Source organism: Rutilus rutilus (assembly GCF_951802725.1).
Source record: "Rutilus rutilus genome assembly, chromosome: 17".
NCBI classification, from domain to species: domain Eukaryota; kingdom Metazoa; phylum Chordata; class Actinopteri; order Cypriniformes; family Leuciscidae; genus Rutilus; species Rutilus rutilus.
Window position 1 is genome coordinate 4,433,830 of NC_140230.1, and position 22,110 is coordinate 4,455,939.

At 37.5% G+C, this 22,110-nt stretch overlaps 1 protein-coding gene across 2 annotated transcripts in view; it reads left to right on the forward strand.

The window, feature by feature from the left end:
• Nucleotides 1-22,110, forward strand: part of ascc3 (activating signal cointegrator 1 complex subunit 3) — a 242,832-nt gene that overhangs the window by 93,971 nt on the left and 126,751 nt on the right. For both annotated transcript variants that reach the window (XM_084435411.1, XM_084435412.1), the window contains exon 11: nt 3,928-4,092. In XM_084435411.1, coding sequence (XP_084291537.1) covers nt 3,928-4,092 — 165 coding nt within the window. The remainder of the gene's footprint in view (nt 1-3,927; nt 4,093-22,110) is intronic.

Consider the following 22,110-nt stretch of genomic DNA (forward strand, 5'->3'; position numbering starts at 1 on the left):
CGTTCCACATTTCTCATTCCAGATCCTTTCTATTTGATTTCTGTCGGACTACACTCTATGGTTTGAAGATGTAATGGCATCTAAACTCTGAAAAGCATTTCCACTCCTGGTTGATAATTGGCTATTTCTTTTGTCTTTCATCTCTCTTTTTCCTTTCTCTTGTTGTTTAGTAATTTGTTACTTAATGGTTGATTGACTGTACATTGATTGTAGCGACCTTACTCATTTATACAGTCATTATTGGATTCTCCTTGTGTCCTGCTGTATGTAGTTTGCAATTTGAAAGTCATGCCAATGCGGTTGCCCATCCCAAAAGCTGACTTTGTGAACGTAGCTAAATGATGCACAACTTTCAAACTTGTATCCATTTCACTGGTGTGTAATGTTGCTGTTTGAGCATAAACAACATCTGCAAAGTTACGACGCTCAACGTTCAAAGCAAAGGGAGATCTTTTTTCTTACAGAAATCGCTTTTTAAGGACTACAACAAACGGCTGGTAGAGACTACACAACGTTCCTCCCGGGTTAGTGACATCACCAACCCTAGAATTTACATAAACCCCACCCCCGGGAACACGATTTATAGATTATCACTTCCTGCACAGAATATGCTAATCAATGACTAGAAGATAACTACACATAAGCTACATAAACACTTTTACATAAAATTGAACATATTTTCACTTCTTCTTGAGTCTCTCCATCTTTGACTCCGGTTTGAACATAAAAAGCTGAAAGCTTTTTACATTTTCAGTGCATGTCTGTGTGAGTGCTCTTGAAGCTCCGCCCCCTGTGCCGGGAGCAGCAGCTCATTTCCATTTAAAGGAACAGACACAAAACAGTGCGTTTTTGCTCACCCTCAAAAAGGGACAACTTTAACATGCTATATAAAAATATCTGTGGGGTATTTTGAGCTAAAACTTTACATACACACATCAGAGACTTATTTTACATCTTGTGAAAAGGGCATTATACCACCCCTTTAAGTTTTTGTTGTCAGTATTCTATTAGATGTTCTTGTTTATTTTGCCGACTGTGTGTGCGTATATGCATACTTACAAAAAAAAAAAAAAACTTTCTAGTTGAGTGCACTTTCTGCATTTTAAAGGGCTGATTCAGATGCATGGGATGGAGTGATGCCCTTGTAAAGCATGTCCGAACTTTTCACTTATTAACCCACAAGATTGTGGCGTGCAGATTGTGTTCATAGCAGCGTTTAATGCTGTGTTTGATTTGTTGATAAAACCACTCATGAATTTGGTGAGTTGTATGAATTGGGCATTATTATAAAGGAACATGGGTATATCAGAGAGGAGCACTAATAGTAGCATGGGATTGCATCTTTTCCTGCAAAATTGCATTATATTCCCGAAATGGCACTATATTCTATGATCGTAATATGGCCGTGTGGAGCAATTATCACATCTCATGACTCCCACAAGGAAAGCTGTAAACTCTACAGTGTTTAACAGGCAGAATCAGAGGTTGTAGGTTAAATTGATTTCTTGGAAGCGATTTCAAAGTCTGACTATGTGAATGTAGGCTTTAGCCCTATTCAGACGGATTAGTTTATCATGGAGAGGTGGGGTAAAGTAATTATTACCAGAGCTTTTGTTATTCAGGCATGAAAACTCCTCACCTTTTGGTTTTAAAACCAAAATGGGTCACCTACATGATTTGTGCAGATCCGATGAGAAAATATTTGGGGGTGGGGAGTGGGGGGTCGTGAGAAAATCTTTTCAGTGAAAATCTCAAATGAAGATCGCGGACCTCCAGCTTACTTGTCTGTGTTTTCAGATCATCCGCGCTTCTTCAGAAGTATGGTTGCCAGATACTATTGAAAAGACCGGGTAGAAAACGTGCTCTTTTAACAGAAAAGCTCTGACTGGGGTTTCAGTTATTGAAATCTGGCAACCGTAAGCATGAACGCTTGTAAAAGCAGTCAGTAATATGTTGTCTTCTCCTTTATTCGACGAAAATAAGTGGTTTTGGTAAAGTTTTTTTTTTTTTTTTAAACACATTTCAGTCTTGTCTTTTTTTGTCAACGAGTTGATATAGTCACAGTTATCGTTTAATGACGTGGGTGTCGTCTCTCATCGCCTTGTCTTGGTCAGGGGAAAAAAGGTCATCAACGTACATTTTTTCGTTAACGAAATTAACACTGGTGACAATAAAAGATTTTAAGTTTTTTGGACAAAATTTGAGACCCCCTTCAAATTTTGCTTTTGAGGCTTTCAGGGGGTCTCATGGGTTGCTCAACCCCCCCGTATTTCGCACGGAGAGACAGGAGAGAGTGATGCACTGCAAAGGATCCAGTAGTGCTCAGGATCTCAAAAAAACAGGCGGCTGAAGAGGAGAAGAGGGCAAGGCTGAGACATGCTGCTAAACAGAGAAAACTGGCCCTTGAGATTCTGGTTCAGGCGAAAAAGAAAAAATAATATCATGCTGTGTGTTTTGTGTAAATACTTGCCTCCACACATTAAAATGACCCCCATATTTTATATGTTTTATGTGTTATTATATGTCCTATTTATTCTTTGTGCAGCACTTTGGTAACCTTGTTTTTTAAAATGTGATATATATATATATATATAAAGTTGATTGGATTGGATTTTTTGCTGCCGTTTCCTTCTCACCTTTTTTACCCCTGACCAGTTTTCATGCCTGGTTATTACCAGTTTGATTGTGTAGGGCAGTTTGAGACCTGTAGATTGTTTGAATAAAATGTTTATTTGTGCGGATTTGGTGTTAACCTTATTTACGGTTTTGTTATTCCATTTACATTGTTCTTGTTAGCCTTTGCTTTCTTGGCCTTATGACTAACAACAAAATGCACATAGTCTGTGAAATTACAAAAGCAGGGAACCACAAAAAAGTAGATGTAACTTCAAGTGGCAATAATCCTAGAGGCGGTTTTGTCTGAAACATAAGTTGAACGAAATAATTCAGCAAGTATCCATTCACTTCTTCACATTGATGAGATGTGCAGTGTACAATCAGTCACCTTTAGAAATGGCCTGTTGTGAGAATGATAGCCTTTTCTGTTCATTTGTCTAATGCTGGTGGAAGTACTGATGCAGAGATATTTCTAAACCTTGGCCTCTTATTTACTTTTTTTAAAAACAAACCACTCGTAATTCTCTCGAGAGATATAAAGGACATTTTTCTTAAGAGTTAGCTGCTCACAGACCCAGTTTCCACCAGTCATTTGTAAAGGTATAGTTAATGCAAAACAGAAAGTCCTCCAAGAGAGAGGAGAAACAGATACTAGTGTAAAAACACACATATATTATCATTAGATGAATGTTAGTCACAGGAAAATGTTTGAAAATGGTCGAAATCTCATAACTTTCTCACACAATTATCCATGTGCCAGTGGCCATCTCATTTACTGGAGTGTGTGCTATAGGGCTTGCAGGACTTTTAATAGTCGACTAGCCATCCATAAAATTAATCATTCAATATTATAGAAGTCATGTGATCATGACTTCCTGACAAAGACTAGTAAAAGAAAGCAAAATTCTATAGTTTTTGATAAGTCAGTGCAGGCAGATCAATAATATTGTTGAATATTACATTTGTATTTCACACTAGGGGATTAATGATCTACATAAAGACATTGAAACATTTACAAAGAGTTTTAACTGGTTTTTGCTTCATAGAAAATCGAATTGAATCAATATAATGACTAAATGAATAACATTTTTACAACAAAAATGAAACATCACTGAACTTACTTAAGCTGGACTGTGACGCTATTTTCTTCTGGAAACAAACTTGGTTGCATTATTTTCTTGTTATCTCGGTAAAGCTGCTTTGAAACACTCTGTATTGTAAAAAGCACTATATACTGTATATGAAGGTGACTTGACTTGACTTGGAAAAAGCCAAGCGTCGAGCCCTGCTAATGAGTGTATTGTGTGTTAGATGTTGGTGACGACTCCGGAGAAGTGGGATGTGGTGACCAGGAAGAGTGTGGGAGACGTGGCTCTGTCTCAGATCGTCCGACTGCTCATCCTGGATGAAGTTCATCTTCTTCACGAGGACAGAGGGCCCGTTCTGGAGAGCCTGGTGGCCCGCACACTGCGGCAGGTAACACACATTTACATATATATATATATATAGCACTCCACGTTGAGTGATTTGAGGAAAAAACAATTACGAGTAAATTATTTAAATATTTGCATCTTTTCATTTTGTTGATATGATACACTACATTCTTAGAAGAAAAGGTTCTGTATAGAACCTTAAAAGCTTCTTTTAGATACTTAATATATATAAAATTATACAAATATTTAACAATACTACAGATTTGACTGTATTTCGATCAAATAAATGCAGCCTTGGTGAGCAGGAGAGACTTCTTTCAAAATCGTTTAAAAACTTTTACTGATCCCAGACTTCTGAATGGTTGTGTATATTCATAATAGCTAAAAAAAAGAATAGCTAGGAAAAATTAACTCGACTTGTAACTGTCCAAGGGCAATCCATTTCATTTTCCCACTTTAAAGGTTGTGCAAGTCACTCAAGATAATGACACATGCACACTCACATGAAGAATATTTGAACCATAATTTCCATATAAGTGAAAAATGAATCCTGATTCAGTGCTGCTGGAGTTTGACTGAGAGCCAGGCCTGCAAATAAACACAATTGCACAGATTCTTATCTTTGTATTAATATTCCATTTTAGGTGGCTTATTATAGTAAGCCAAGAGCAGTCAGTGTTGCTCTTTGTTTATTGTCAATATTGTACTGTTAATTGATATTCCCTAAATAGTGTGTATGCAAGTTAAATGTAAAGGTCTAATGGGAATGAAATGGGAAAGTTCCACGTCCTCAACATTGGTTATTATAGCAGCATGAAGTTGAGTTTGGACTTTAATAGCTCCTGAAGTGTGTGTGTGTTATGCGTGCACAAGGAGCAAGTCAAAAAATGTGGTTTGCATAAGGTCACGTTATGTCCAGTCAAGTTTGACACCCCTACATTAGAAGCTCATGCAGGCAAAAAGCCACTTGAAAAGTTTTTTTTTTCTTTTCTTACAGTAAGAGAATAGTAGCATTGTCTTTTCCACTAGTGGTTTAGAATTAATTACCTGATATAATATCAAATAATATCCCAGTAGTTTGTTGGTTCACCCATTCCTATGTAATTTCCTCCTCCAGTGGATGCGTGAGTGTGTGTGTGTGTCTGTGTGTGTGATTGATAGGACCCCTCTGATGATGATTGACAGCCGCTCTTACTAGAATCACTCTGGCCATTTGGGATATTAGTGTGATTATGCAAATCCTGACAGCCGGGGAGACGACAGCCCACTTTACGTGGCGTCCCGTATCCATGTTCGTTCTGACGAGTCGCAGTCAGGTGTCAATCACACGCAGGAATTTACAGAAATAAGCTCAAGCAAAAGCTCACGTCTACCCGGTGACAAACTACACCGCTAAACTACCACGGTAATATTGCCCTTCAAGACACTTTCACGGGGCAAAGTGTCAGAAAAAGCAAGCCTTTTCTTTTACAACACACATTTCTTCGTTAGCCGAGTTTTTCTTTGAGGCCAGGAGCTCTGAGAAGCTTTCAGGAGCACTGAGTGGCGAGTAAGTGAAAGAAAATGACATCAAATGAGACTGCTGTTTACTGTGTCCGCGCTCGAGTCGTTTGAAGTGCTAACTGATACCAGTTCAGCGAGGCTGTGTGTGCTCTTCTCAAAGCCAAACTGAGCTTATTATCCTTCGAGATCACACCCTCCGCTGGATTTTCAATGTCAGATTTAGTTTCTTTGGCTATGCGGAATGCAATCTTTGCACTTAATTTCAATTTTAAAAGCTAAAAGATAACAAGCTATTACTTTGCCGAATGTCACACTGACACATCAAGTACAGTTAGCGGTAGAGATTAGCATATTCAGTTCTTTTGGTGCCCACGGTTTTGCTGCGTTAAAGATTTTCTACTTTCAGGTGTTTCTGTACAAATGAAGTAACTTTTTAGTTTCTTGCTCACAAAGTAGCTGTCACTTACTACCCCTAATTTGGAAGTGTTTGTTAATACACACACATCTGAAAAGGGGTAAGATTGTCAACTAGAGATGCCACTAACGAATATTTAGAAAATCTATTAGTTGGCAGATTATTTCTTCGATTAATCTGATAAAAAGCCCAATCTTTTTTTTTTATAATTATTATTTTTTTATTTTTTTATTGACAAAACACTATCTCATATCCTTCCCAATGCTGTCCTTCAAACAAATTGAATGCTATGAAAACATATAAAGTGAATATATCTATATCTGTGCTATATGCAAAAAGCAAAAAGACCATTTAAATCCCTGCATTAAAAAGAAGATAATAATAATAAAGAAAAACACAAACTCAGTGTTAACAGATAAGAGGAATGCTCTGCAGGAACACACACATTCACTCTCCTGTTACTGTCATTTATTTATCCTGTAAATGTAAGAAACGTCTTACTTTATATTCAATTACACGCTGTTTATCCCTTTAGTTACCTCTCTCATAAAATACTTGACTTACATGTTGACTTTTAAACCTAAATCCAACATCCAACAACAGATATCTCACATTTTTGCAGTGAATCTTAGTTGTCTCCCTCACTAATGTGTGACGCGCAAGCTGCTGACAGACGTGCGTGAGCAGTGTGTTTCCACAGACTCATCACTTATCTGCGTCTCTTTTGTTTTATATTTAAAGAATTTAGTTTGACCATTTTAATGCTCTTTCTTTTCTTGTGCTTATGACTTGTAATACTCACTATCACAGAGCTTTAGTTCATCCGGTTCCCGAACTCTCTCAATTCAGATCATTTTCCACATAGGCCTATGCAAAATGTAGTCATTCACTATATCATAGCTACTCGTTCTATTGTCTGACAAAAAATATATATAGGAAATGAGAACAGCTTTATTTGACATTCAGCTATATTATATTATATTAAATACACAGTATGTGAGCATTAATTAAGAGAGAAAACACATTACGCAAGCAGAACGCAAGTACGACTCGACGTCATGAATATGCTAAGTGACGTATGACGTCATCTAGCGACATTTAGCGACTTTTAGGGAAGGCGTTAGCTACTTTGCTTTGAAAATACAGTGAGGAAAATAAGTATTTGAACACCCTGCTATTTTGCAAGTTCTCCCACTTGGAAATCATGGAGGGGTCTGAAATTGTCATCGTAGGTGCATGTCCACTGTGAGAGACAATCTAAAAAAAAAAATCCAGAAATCACAATGTATGATTTTTTAACTATTTATTTGTATGATACAGCTGCAAATAAGTATTTGAACACCTGAGAAAATCAATGTTAATATTTGGTACAGTAGCCTTTGTTTGCAATTACAGAGGTCAAACGTTTCCTGTAGTTTTTCACCAGGTTTGCACACACTGCAGGAGGGATTTTGGCCCACTCCTCCACACAGATCTTCTCTAGATCAGTCAGGTTTCTGGGCTGTCGCTGAGAAACACGGAGTTTGAGCTCCCTCCAAAGATTCTCTATTGGGTTTAGGTCTGGAGACTGGCTAGGCCACGCCAGAACCTTGATATGCTTCTTACAGAGCCACTCCTTGGTTATCCTGGCTGTGTGCTTCGGGTCATTGTCATGTTGGAAGACCCAGCCTCGACCCATCTTCAATGCTCTAACTGAGGGAAGGAGGTTGTTCCCCAAAATCTCGCAATACATGGCCCCGGTCATCCTCTCCTTAATACAGTGCAGTCGCCCTGTCCCATGTGCAGAAAAACACCCCCAAAGCATGATGCTACCACCCCCATGCTTCACAGTAGGGATGGTGTTCTTGGGATGGTACTCATCATTCTTCTTCCTCCAAACACGTTTAGTGGAATTATGACCAAAAAGTTCTATTTTGGTCTCATCTGACCACATGACTTTCTCCCATGACTCCTCTGGATCATCCAAATGGTCATTGGCAAACTTAAGACGGGCCTTGACATGTGCTGGTTTAAGCAGGGGAACCTTCCGTGCCATGCATGATTTCAAACCATGACGTCTTAGTGTATTACCAACAGTAACCTTGGAAACGGTGGTCCCAGCTCTTTTCAGGTCATTGACCAGCTCCTCCCGTGTAGTTCTGGGCTGATTTCTCACCTTTCTTAGGATCATTGAGACCCCACGAGGTGAGATCTTGCATGGAGCCCCAGTCCGAGGGAGATTGACAGTCATGTTTAGCTTCTTCCATTTGCTAATGATTGCTCCAACAGTGGACCTTTTTTCACCAAGCTGCTTGGCAATTTCCCCGTAGCCCTTTCCAGCCTTGTGGAGGTGTACAATTTTGTCTCTAGTGTCTTTGGACAGCTCTTTGGTCTTGGTCATGTTAGTAGTTGGATTCTTACTGATTGTATGGGGTGGACAGGTGTCTTTATGCAGCTAACGACCTCAAACAGGTGCATCTAATTTAGGATAATAAATGGAGTGGAGGTGGACATTTTAAAGGCAGACTAACAGGTCTTTGAGGGTCAGAATTCTAGCTGATAGACAGGTGTTCAAATACTTATTTGCAGCAGTATCATACAAATAAATTGTTAAAAAATCATACATTGTGATTTCTGGATTTTTTTTTTTAGATTATGTCTCTCACAGTGGACATGCACCTACGATGACAATTTCAGACCCCTCCATGATTTCCAAGTGGGAGAACTTGCAAAATAGCAGGGTGTTCAAATACTTATTTTTCTCACTGTAGTTGGCAACACTGGTCAGCGCTCATTCAGTCTGAGGTTTAACGCAGCCTGTCAGGACGAGCCTTCATGCAAAATGGAAATACTCGTGTGAACACTTAGAGAACACTTACAATAAGTTTTGCGCTGAAGAAACATATCACACGTTAAACTGAACACGCATCTGTCAAAGCGCCTGTCAGGGCAAGCCATGTTAAACATTACACTCATGCATTAGCTTGAAGCTTATAATATAGGCATATTATAGGGCAGCTTGGATCACACACACCTTTCCAGCAGCAGCTCACTCTGTTTTCTCTACACTTTTAGATACATTTTGTCCATAGAAATGTGTTATTCAGTGCTGTAATTTGACGCTACTGGCGGAAGTTCTCCATGTACGGTGGGCAGACGCGACCAATCGTTGTCGAAGATTCTCATTATCGACTATTATCGATTTTAGCAATTGCTGCATTTCCTCTGTCGGGCCTGAAGCTCTGCACTAAAACCCACCCGTAACACGCCTCTCTGAACAACGTCACACAAACCCATCATTTCACCAACAAATGAATGTTTTATCAGAAAACTAATCAGAAAGAAATCACTCGAAAGAAGCGAGATCGCAAAACAAACATGATAGAAGCAGCCGTTTGTTGGCTGGCCTACTTAAAGATTTAAACCCAAGCGTCGATGTTTTACCACAGTTTTACACTAATAAGTGATACATTGACCATAATAAATGTATTTATGTCAAGACTGCACATTATAGTCACAGAAATAAAATGGTATTTACCTTTATTTCACAAAAGAAAGAGGACATTCGTACTTATTCAGGCGCGTCTGTTTCTGTTTATTTGTAGTCACAGGACAGTATGTATACACTACATTTAGAAAGAACAATCATTTCTATGAATTATTTAACAATTGCAAAACCAAAAATACGACCTGAGGAGCTTTAGCACTCTCTCTCTCTCCCAGTACAGTTATATTTTCAGTCAGAGAAATAGAGGAAGCTAGCTTTCGGAGAAAAAAACTGTCTTGTTTTATTTGATGACATATGCAGAGCTAAATATGGATATCAGACAGTCCGGTATAAAGAGGCGAGACGTACTGACAGATAGAATAAATACATGATTGTGATAGATATTATCCGTCTGATTTATACAAGCGGTCGTATTTACCACGTTAACTATGGTAATGGTTTGCACGCATAGTCTTTTGCATCACATATAAATATTTCTGACTTGTACGTTGATTAGAATCCACATCGGATCTCAAAAAAAGATTTTCAGTTGTTGCAGCCCTACTGTACACACACACACACACACACACACACACACACACACACACACACACACACACACACACACACACACACACACACACACACACACACACACACACACACACACACTTCTGGCGATTCCTGGCCAGACTAACTAACCAAATCACTCCACTGCAGCAGGTCGGGCAAAAAAAATATATATATATATTAGGGCCGGGACTCTGGATTAATTCGAGGCTTTGTAATTAATTAATCGAAATTAATCGCATTTTAATTGCATATAAATTAGGGCTGTCAATCAATTAAAAATAATTGTGTTGAACATGTTATTGAAATAATGTTCAAATGTTCAAAGGGTGAGCATTGAAATAATTGTGCCTAGCAAATAATCAATACAATACAATTGAACATTATTAAATTATTGAACATTATTAAATGATACATTTGATATTAAACATTAAATTATAAACATTATTTACACTTGCTTTACAGGTTTTTAACATTACTTCAAAAATGCTGAAATTTAAAGTTTGAGATGTTTTTCATCTGTTTTAGAAAGTATTTTTAGACTTTTGTTTTTTCAGAATAAAACTTGTTTTACAATCTTGAGCATGTGTTATATTTTTATTAAATGTGTTTAATTAAGCCATTGCTGCAAGTAATTTGACAGTTAACAATATTTTAGTGTACAGTTAATCATAAATTCAGTCAGCATTGTCATGACTCATTATCCCATGATGAAAGGTAATACGGTGAAACAACGTCACGATATCAACGTTGATTCAATTTGCAAAACCGAAGCATAATTCATCATTGGTTCAACAACGTCGACATACAATCTTTATTCACCCATACTGAAAGAAGAGACGGTGAAACAACGTCACGAAATCAACAATGAAACAACATCACGATTTCAACGTTGATTCGTTTTGCACAATCGAAACATAATCCAACATTGATTCGACCTTGGTCCCTTACGTTCACCGGTGAATCAACGCTGAAATGCCGGCTGTTTTTTATAAGTAAATGTTCCAATCAATGATCCAGGCAGCGCCAGCGCGTTCTCGTCTCCCTCCTTCATTTTACAGTCGAATTGTGGCTAGAACGGCTCCAGGTTCAAAGGTCAATACGGAATGGATTAATCTGCGTTATTTTTTTTAACACGTTATTTTGTCTCAGATTAATTAATCGAAATTAACGCGTTAATGTCACGGCCCTATATATGTAGTTTTTAACACATGCTTCTGGCATACACACCCTCAGATTATTTCAGTCAGGTCCAGAAACAAGGGAAGACAAAATGTGGCGAATGGAAACCGGAAGCATACTTACTTACTACTTAACTGCTTTAAACCTGTGCACTGCGGGAAGTTGCATGAAGCCAGTCTGAATGGATCTGGTGATTTCCTCCAGCTCTCACCGTTTCTATGTGTTTCATGTTTTCCAGCTTTCCTGTAGCTCAAACAGTAGAGCGTTGGCGCTTGCAACACCGAGGTCATGGGTTCAATTCACAGGGAAAGCAAGAACTGACAAGAATGTAAAATGTGTACCTTGAAATGCAATGTAAGTCGCTTTGGATAAAAGCATCTGCCAAATGCATAAATGTAAATGTTTTATGCATCAGACGGTCAGTGGAAAGATGTTCTGTGGGCGTGACGTCTAAAAGCCTAACAATCAATAGAAAAAAAAAATCAGCTTGATTCCTGCTGTTGAAGATGACCTGTGTGTTTCGTCAGCTATTCAGTCACACTGTTAATCATGTGTCACCATGAAGCTAATGAAGATGTTGCTGCTGTAGTTAGACAGACTTACATCAACTACAGCATAAGAAATCAATCTGGCATGAAAGCTGTCAAGCAGATTCACTGTCATTATAAAACAACAAGCTGTCAAGCAGATTGAGTGTGTGTATGTGTGAGTGAGTGAGTGAGTGAGTGAGTGAGTGAGTGAGTGTGTGTGTGTGTGTGTGTGTGTGTGTGTGTGTGTGTGTGTGTGTGTGTGAGAGCATGTGTGCGTATGTGCAGTGAGTGTGCGAGGGTGTGAGTGAGTGTGCGTGAGGGTGTGAGTGAGTGTGTGTGAGGGTGTGAGCGAGCGAGAGTGTGAGTGTGTTAGTGAGTGTGTGAGTGAGCAAGTGTGCGAGTGAGCTACTGTGCGAGTGTTTCCCTGCCCTGTTTGTGGAGGAACACCAACAATACTCTGTAAACAGTCTGTGATAATTATAGGCCTATTTTCCTACACATATTTTTGAGGACATGTCAACAATTAAAACAAATACTTCCAATATAGTCTGTGTTAGTAAATGTTACGCTATTTATGAAATGCAGGCGTAACATTATATGACAATGTTTCAGATTGTTTTATACAGTCTATGGTTTCAGCCTACAGCTGATTCTGGAGTGTAGTATAGTTTTAAATACAATTATTTTAAATAAATCAATAAATAAAATTATATTAGAATTTCACTCACCGGAAAAGACTTCTTGGATGGTGTGTTAGTACAATGAACTGCACAGCAAGCCATATTATTTTATAATTGTATGAAATAATCCAGACAAAAGCACAAACACGGCAGAGATGGCAAGTTCAGCGGCTGGGATTAGCTGAGGTGACGTGAGGCTAACAGACAAACGGCTAGTAGTGACATCAGTGGCAATCCACCTGTCACTCAAGTGGCCACGCCCTTAAATATGCAGAACTTTAAGGCTTAATATAATTTAAACGGATGAGTTATAAAAAAATTCACTTTTTGTACCAGGCTGTAAACATATTTTAAAGGTGAACTAAGTAACTTTTTTACCTTAACTGAACAGCTTCGGAGTCATTGGAATGGTTATATTACTTATTTCGGGTTGAATGGTGGTCGTTTCGCACCCCCCTGGTGCCCGTGAGCGGAAAATCCGCACTTGCAACTTTGGGCCGCCGGCTGCCGTGTCAGGAAGTCTCGCGTAATATCAGGTCTCGCGATGTAAACAATTGCTTTACGGCCAAAAGAAATCTGCTAAAATGCTGTCATTATTGCGCTCCCTCACGCTGTTTGAACCCGAATGAAGAAGACGTTTTAAAGAATGTCCCATCTGCTTTGATGTCGTTGATCTACTAGCCTCTGGTGTCTGAGAATCACCAACGAGTTTTTACAACAGTGTTGTCAAATATCTATTCCGAAGCTGTGGGGGGAGCTCTAGAGAGAAACCTGCGAGCAAAAAGCGAGAATACAGCGAAGAAATCCCGAAACTACTGAGCCCCGCTTTAACATGCGGGTTTATGGGATTGACTCTCTTATGGAGCCTGTCTCTAGTGGCCAGTCGATGAATTGCAGTTTAAGTCATTTCCGTGTTGGATTCACGAGAGAGACTGGAAGGTTGCCGCTTGGTTTAGACACTTAAAGCTAATTCATATTGCACCGACCAACAGCGATAATCACCAGATTATAGTATGCCATTTCTCAGATATTCCACGGCCTGTCAAGTGGCGATTCAGTGTCTGTCAGTGCAGTGTGAATTCGACTTTTTAATGCACCCCAGTGTAAAGAAAGAAAAAAATGATCACTCTAAAAAAAGCAGTTAGGAAATTAATGAACAAGCCCTCATTTTAGCACACATGGTGTCCTCTGTCAACACTGTTTGCTGCTCATCATCATCCTAAATCATCACCCATCCTTGCTGTTGCATAAAACAGCTCTGAAGTCTGGATTTCATGAAACCTGATGGTCATGGCCCATTTTATTCAAGGTCACTGCATCCATCATCCAGTATTTCCAGTATCCAGGCACTCCGTGTCTTAGAAAACGGCAACCGTCCATCTCTTACATAAAGGTGGTGATAAGGCTGACCCTAACTGATTCAGGCCTCTTCCCACATTATCTATATACAAAGTGATGGAGAAACATGTTCAAAGGATGACTGTTCCTGATGTCCAGAGAATATCCATGGTAACTTAGTCTTTTCATTGACTTATTGACTTGTCTTATAAAGATATGTTATATAAACCTTTTTCAGCCTCCAGCGGTGTTCCCCTGGGCTCAGTATTAAGCCCTCTCCTCTTTGGCCACCTACAAACTGCAAAGTTTTGAGCGACTATAGCAACATTTTAGTTAAAGCTGCAGTCCGTAACTTTTGCTGTTCTAGCAGTTGATAAACATAAATGAACTGCATGTGTCTTGCAGAAGAACATTATAGCCGGAGCTTTCTGTCGATGACGAGTCGCGCAGGTACTCGGCTACTCCAGTGCCAGTCTAAAATAATCAGAATATAAACACTTATTATAGGTGTACTGTAGTGTGATAAAAACACCGTTTGGAAAATGGATTCATCTCGCTTATTATATACATTTTGTAAATTTGTACTGGACTGCAGGACTGCAGCTTTAAGAAAAAACATGGATTCCAACAGTTAAACCTAGTTGCAGTGTGTGTGTGTGTGTGTGTGTGTGTGTGTGTGTGTGTGTGTTTGTGGCCTTTAAAAAATAAAAAGGGCTGTCAATTTTTATTTTTATTTTTCTGCAATTAGTATCAATTAATAACGCTTTGAAAAATGTTAAATTAATATGGTACGTTTACACAACAACGATATGCTTAAAACGTAGAAGTTTTTCCCTTCGAGTTTTCCACGTACAGACAAAACGTTTGGTTTGGTAATTTTTTACCAAAACTAATAATGTATATAGATTAATAACTAGTAATCTATTTACCAAAACGTTTCATTGTCAAAACGATCCCCATTCGCTAAAAACGCTGTATTCTGCTGTCGGGCCATACGCTATATAGGAAACACTATATTAAAAGCACAGATAAATGTGACATTTGTTATAATTGATTTATGTGAACATTATTTTAAGTGAACTTTAATTAAAAGTTATTATAATATTTGTATGCCTATTAACTGTAAAAAAAAAATATGTCTTTCAATTATACTGTAGTGTTGTGTGGATGTAATTACTCATTTTATCCTCAGAAATTGAGATAAAGATGCTATTGAGATAAAAAAAAATGCCATTAAAAAAGAGATTAGTTTGGAGATTCAATTTAAAAATATGTATGTATGTATGTGTGTGTATATATATATATATATACTGTATATATATATATATATATATATATATATATATATATAGTTGGCATTAGTTTTGATGCAATAAAGCTTCTGCATTCAGTATTATTTTTGATATCAAGTTTAGATTGAACAATAATTGTTTGAACAAAACCTTTTGGACATTTAGACATTTATCATTTTCTTGTCTGACTAAGTGAAACTCTCACAGCCAAAATAAGCCTGACTTTGTTTTCTTTCTTTTTTTTTCTACTATAAGTTTTGTTCATTTCCATACAGCAAACATAATGGTCCTTTTTTATTTGTCATATGAAATTCTGAGGTGGACAACAGTGTCTTTTGTTTACAGAAAAAAAGTAGTAGTAATGGCACAAAATCAAAGGATTTCTCCCCACAACACAGCAGAAATGTTTTCCCGTGTCTCTTATTTTAATTAGGGTATGCGCGCAGTAGTTGAGCCAAAAGTCAACACAATTTGAAGGTATTCCTGTCTTTAGGAGACTTTGAATTATTGATCTCTGCACAGTAAGCAAGACTGTGGCCTGTGGAAGTAGCGAAATGAGGGGCATCATTAATAAAAGATGCTGGAGGAGAAGGGAAACACTGTTTCTTGCCTTATTTTCCCGTCAGGAGGAAAAACAAAAACAAGGTTGATATATTATGCTTGTTGAATCTTTTAGCAACTGTACTGTAATTCATGGTTTTGCCATTTTTGTTCAGACATAGTCAAATGCTAAGCTTTCCTACATCAAAAACTTTTAGCGGATTGTGTTGCTTATTTTAGCCGGGCTGTCAGTCTAAAGATAGCGCTCTCACACACCCTTGGGAACCAGAATTGATTATGGGATGGTTAAATTATGATTTCATATCTCTCCTCACAGGCAAGTACGGCCATACTTGAGCTGAGTTAAATGTGAAGGGTCTATCCTAGCTCTCTTCATTGACTGTATTTATGGATGAGGATTGTTGTATTAGATTCATAAAAAAAGCATAATATATAAGGTATTTAAGAGAGCTTGTGTGGCGAGGCGGTTTTGCTTCAGGATTGTTTGTGTAAGACTGAAAATACTGGTTGAGGCCCTGGTCTGAGACAAAGGGCTAATTACCATTTGACCTCCCCCATTCGACCTCACTTCCGCAAACTACTAAGAACTCACACAAGAATATGGTTTAATGTGAATGTTTATCATTGACTGTTATGTTTTTGGTGTCATTTGAAATGTCTCAAAGTGAGTGGTACAGATATCTCATATCCAGATAGGTAAAATTAAAGGTAATAAGGTTTTAAGAGTTTATGGATAACTGACTTACAAAGGAAGGTGGTCTCTCAAGCAAATGGTCACCCACCCCCATGAAGGTGCGACCACTGCATGCAAATTTCTTTTGTTAGCACATGTTTCCATGTGAAAGAGGTCTGACTATTTAATGAGATGCAGAGAGTTCGCGGCCTTTTCTGTACTTCAGAAATACAAATCTGTATTTCTTAAAGTTGGGTTTGCATCTTCTCTCTATTCCAGAGCATTTGATGTTTTGTATCGATTATCTTTGAATTGATTATGAAATTGGCATGATACATTTACCTGACATAATACATTGTTACATGACATTGTTCATTTAATGGTTAAAAAGAATAGTCAAACATTCGCTCACTTTTAGCGAGGCACAGATATTATTAAAACCTTTCATTTATGGAGTCAGATGAATTAACGAGTAAATACATATGATTAATGTATTACAAATTTAATCAACCAATACTTTGCATGAGTGAGGACAGAGCACGTGATTCCTTCCCCGTATATTGGCGAACCGGCAATTGGGCCAATATAGCGGGCCTTACATTTGTAATGCTTTACAACAAGGTTTCATTAGTTAACATGAACTAATAATGAACTTCAGTTCTACAGTATTTATTAATCTTTCTTAATGTTAATTTTAACATTTACTAATACATTATTAAAATCAAAGGTTTGTTATTTGTTAACATTAGTTAATGCACTGTGAAATGAACACATGAACAAACAATGAAAACCTGGATTTGTATTAACTAACGTTAACAAAGATTCACAAATACAGTAAAAATGTTGTTCATGTTAGTTAATACATCAACTAATGTTAACTAATGAACCGTATTGTAAAATGTTACCGGATTGTTTATTAGACCCAAGTGGTGACCCAACACAGTATTTATTAATTTTTTATTGTCCAAAAGTAAAAAAAAAAAAAAAAAAAAAGCCCTTAAAATCAGTAATTGAAATGGCAGCTTAGGCCCAACAATATGCACTTTTTTTTTTTTTTTTTTTTTTTTTATGTCATTGAAATGTAGATGGTTTGATGCTTTGGCAGCCATTTTTTTTTTTTTTCACCATATATAACATCATAAACATCTCTAAATACACATACTATAATACAGTACAGTCAACTGCATTTGTGGCATAATGTTGATTACTAGGGATGTGTTTTGAAGCCTAGATCTGAATTGGGAAAGGCACTGAAAATCGATAACTTATTCTACGGATCCCCTGAAGGGACATGGTTAGGCTTCCTAGTCGGTGAGATTACAGTACATCAGATGTCACTGATCAGCTGAAGATCGTAAGGAGAGAGGACTGACGGGACGATGTTGGAGGATTTGCTGCACAACAGATATTTTCTCTTGTAATATGTTTGGTCAGTGCTGTCGCTTCATATACACACGTGTGTATATGTGTATGAGTACGTGTGATCGTGAATTTGAAAGTGAAAGTAAAACGCGAGCAAATTCAGATTTTGGCTTCAGGCACATCCCTAGTAATCAACATTATGCCATTAGGATGTTAACTGTACTATAGTACGTGTATTTATAGATGTTTGTGATGTTATATTTGGTGAAAAAACTGGCTGACTAGAGCATCAAACCATCTAAATTTCAACGAAATGTTTAAAGATAAATTGTGTATTGTTAGGCTTAAGGCGAGACACTACAGGTGAATAGGGTAAAACATTTAACTAGCAGATATCACCATGAAACTTTCCCAGTTGATTACCTACATTAAGATGAGAAAAAAATGTATTACAAGTTTTCTGTAATTGAATGTTTAAATATGCAAATCAGGCAATATCTAATCAAATATGCACTAATTTGCATATATTTTAAAAAACAATATCTGAGTATTGGATAAAGCCAGGTTAAAAAAGATTTTTTCATTGTGTTCACATATTAGATGGGAAAAAAATGACAGAGGGATTTATGGATATCTACTTTTGTTATCCTGTAAATCAGAAAATACTGTCAATAGCCTTAAAAAAAAAAATTCACCATGTTTTTTTGGAATAAAATGTTATATAAATCAGGCTAGGAATAATATATTTACAAATCCCTCTGTAAATGTCTTCATAATATAACTAGGTACAAGTCTGGAAAGTTTGGGTGCTACTGAAGTGGAGATTTCGGACTTGGAGAATGAGAGAAAAGTCATTTTGAGAAAACGGGCTTTAAAGATTTATCATCAGCCAATGAGATTGCGCATTCAGCCCTTTTACTTTCACGATTGGTTGCTGATAAAAAGAAAATAACCATATTTGGATCTGACAGCATTGTACAGGAGAGAGAGAGCTTTCTAACGGTGTATGTGATGACAGGAAGCAGACAGAGATCGCGGAGCAGCATGTTGATTAAGAACGCAAACTTTTGTTGAATTCATGAGAAATCTACAGACGCAAACAGACAAAGTGTAATAAAATAAAGACCTAAATGTGTATTTCAGACTTTTTTTCACCACAAGTCTGAAAGAAGACATGTTACTGAAGACAAATATCCAAAAATCTCAAAACTGACCAGTAAAAAAAAAACCCGATGTTTTTGCCTGCAGTGTCTCGCCTTAAGCTGCCATTTCAATGATTGGTTTTATAGGCATTTAACAATTTTGAACAATAAAAACTGAAAGTAAAAAGCAAGTGCACATTGAAAGGTGACTTCGAAACCCCACATATTGATAGTGGCTTCCTGATGCCCACAATTTATATATATATATATATATTGAGACAAACATTGAGGCAGTACCGTAAGGCTCTATACAGTGAGTGGAAGTATATTGGGCCAATTTTTGGGCCAAAAAAGAAGAAATATGAAGAGTTTTATTTCAGAAAAGCACTTACACTAGATCTAATAATAAATTCAATACCTATTATTTGAGTTTTTGTCATTTCAAGTGTCATTTTAGGGCTTTAGCTGTTACATTGTCATGTCAAAAAAGGTACACAGAACTTTATGCTGGAAAGGGAAGTAAACTATTGTTTTCACACTAAAATCTGTGTATGTATTGTTTATGGCTCCATTCAGTTCTATTGTAAGTTCCTCACTGTAACCCAGTTTTTATTTTTATTTTTTTTAAAGATATAAACAATTTTAGCATCTTTAATTAATATTAAATTAACATTATTTTCTGTGGTAATCAACATTAATCTACGAGGGTCCTTTAAGTGAGCCATTTACCAGCGGTGTAGAATTTACACACTTTTAACCTCGTTAACAAGATACATGGGAAATAACAGCTAATTATTTTTGCTATCCTAATTAACGGCACGATTATATGTTTATCATGATTAGCATTTTATGTCCATTTAGCATTCTCATTTTTAACGTGCTATCAGAAAAGACTTGCAACACCTTTTTGGATGACAGCCACCAGTCGAGAACCTCTGAATACATGCATAAGAAAATACGTGGCAGAGAATATCATTTAGGAACTTCTTGACCCAAATTCAGCCATCATGATTTGGGATGTGCTGGAAGCCTTTCAGAATCAATGATCCTATCTCCGGCTCTCGGCTTGCACGCGTATCTGTACAGTGTTTATATATGCTGTTACTCTCCTCTCCTCAATCACGCTCTTCTTCTGTGAGGGCAGCGAGACGGATCTCCTCAGCTCATCATCACCGTTACCTCACACACATAAAAGTGCTCTCTGACATGCCGTTTATTAAAGAAAGAGCCTGTCTTTTAAAGTGGACCCACTGTAAAAGTGTCACATCGTCCTCAGAGGACAAACACTGAGATGATCGAGTTCTGAAAGCTTTTACTTGATACTTTATAACCTCTTGAAATGGTGTGTTTTTCTGCACATCTATCTATCTATCTATCTATCTATCTATCTGTCTGTCTGTCTATCTATCTATCTATCTATCTATCTATCTATCTATCTATCTATCTATCTGTCTGTCTGTCTGTCTGTCTGTCTGTCTGTCTGTCTGTCTATCTATCTATCTATCTATCTATCATCTATCTGTCTGTCTGTCTGTCTGTCTATCTATCATCTATCTATCTATCTGTCTGTCTGTCTGTCTGTCTGTCTATCTATCTATCTATCTATCTATCTGTCTGTCTGTCTGTCTGTCTGTCTGTCTGTCTGTCTGTCTGTCTGTCTGTCTGTCTGTCTGTCTATCTATCTATCTATCTATCTATCTATCTATCTATCTATCTATCTATCTATCTATCTATCTATCTATCTATCTATCTATCTATCTATCTATCTATCTATCTATCTGTCTGTCTGTCTGTCTGTCTGTCTGTCTGTCTGTCTGTCTGTCTGTCTATCTATCATCTATCTATCTATCTGTCTGTCTGTCTATCTGTCTGTCTGTCTGTCTGTCTGTCTGTCTGTCTGTCTATCTATCATCTATCTATCTGTCTGTCTGTCTGTCTGTCTGTCTATCTATCTATCTATCTATCTGTCTGTCTGTCTGTCTGTCTGTCTGTCTGTCTGTCTGTCTGTCTGTCTGTCTATCTATCTATCTATCATCTATCTGTCTGTCTGTCTGTCTGTCTATCTATCATCTATCTATCTATCTATCTATCTATCTATCTATCTATCTATCTATCTGTCTGTCTGTCTGTCTGTCTGTCTGTCTGTCTGTCTGTCTGTCTGTCTATCTATCTATCTATCTATCTATCTATCTATCTATCTATCTATCTATCTATCTATCTATCTATCTATCTATCTATCTATCTATCTATCTATCTATCTATCTATCTATCTATCTATCTATCTGTCTGTCTGTCTGTCTGTCTATCTATCATCTATCTGTCTGTCTGTCTGTCTGTCTGTCTGTCTGTCTATCTGTCCATCATACTGTATATCTATCCATCTATCCATCTATCTATCTATGTCTGTCTTTTTTTTATCTTAATTTTCCAAACCTTTGACTGGTAGTCTAGGTGTATAATTTGTAAATAACTTTGATTTATTGATATTGTTTGAATAATATTTTGGACTGTATTTTGGAATCTCGCCACTAGTATTATTGCGCACGACCCTGGAGAACCACGTTCAATAGACACACTGTGTGTTTTACCCCGTCACCAATCACTTGCAAATCGTTTACAGAAGCTCTTTTAGCCAGCGAGGTCCAGGTGGAATAATAACTGCTCTTTCTCTTTTTTCAAAAGGTTCTTAAAAGCTGAGGTCTCAAAAAACAAAAACAAAAAAAAAGCCATTGCCAAGTCAGATTTCAGTGTTTCATAATGCCTCAAATGTCACCTGAAGCGCGAGAGACACCCATTGGCGAGCTGCAGGCAGGTCTACTGTTAGGTGCCAGTTTGTGCCAGACACTATGAAGTGAACCCGTGTTCAGACTATAAAGAAGGTATCAGTAAACCAGCACAACTGATGGCCATCCAAGATCGAGTTGTCCTCGGATGACCAACACACAAGGGTGAGACCTTCTGCCTGCCACGGGCCAGCATCATTATAAGCTCCTTCCCAGAAATTACATCCAACAACTGTAGATGTAACTCAGTGTCTCTGAGCTCCAGAGAAGAGCAAGAGTTCATTATCTTCTCAGTTGTGTTTTCTAAGGCAAGCATCAGTGTTATCACTGCTCATAGTTAGTGATTTGAACAAACTCACAAACTAAGTTCACTATCACTGAGTTTTAACGTAACTCGTCCTCGTCGTTTGTATTGTATCTCTCTGCTGCAGAGTAAAAAACCCAGTAAAAATATTAATGGAGTCTAAACTCGGAAATAGTTAAGTCACCCTGTGGAATATAAAGTTGCGATTGTGAGCCATAAAGTCACAATTACAAGAATTAAAGCCACAGCAATGAGAAATA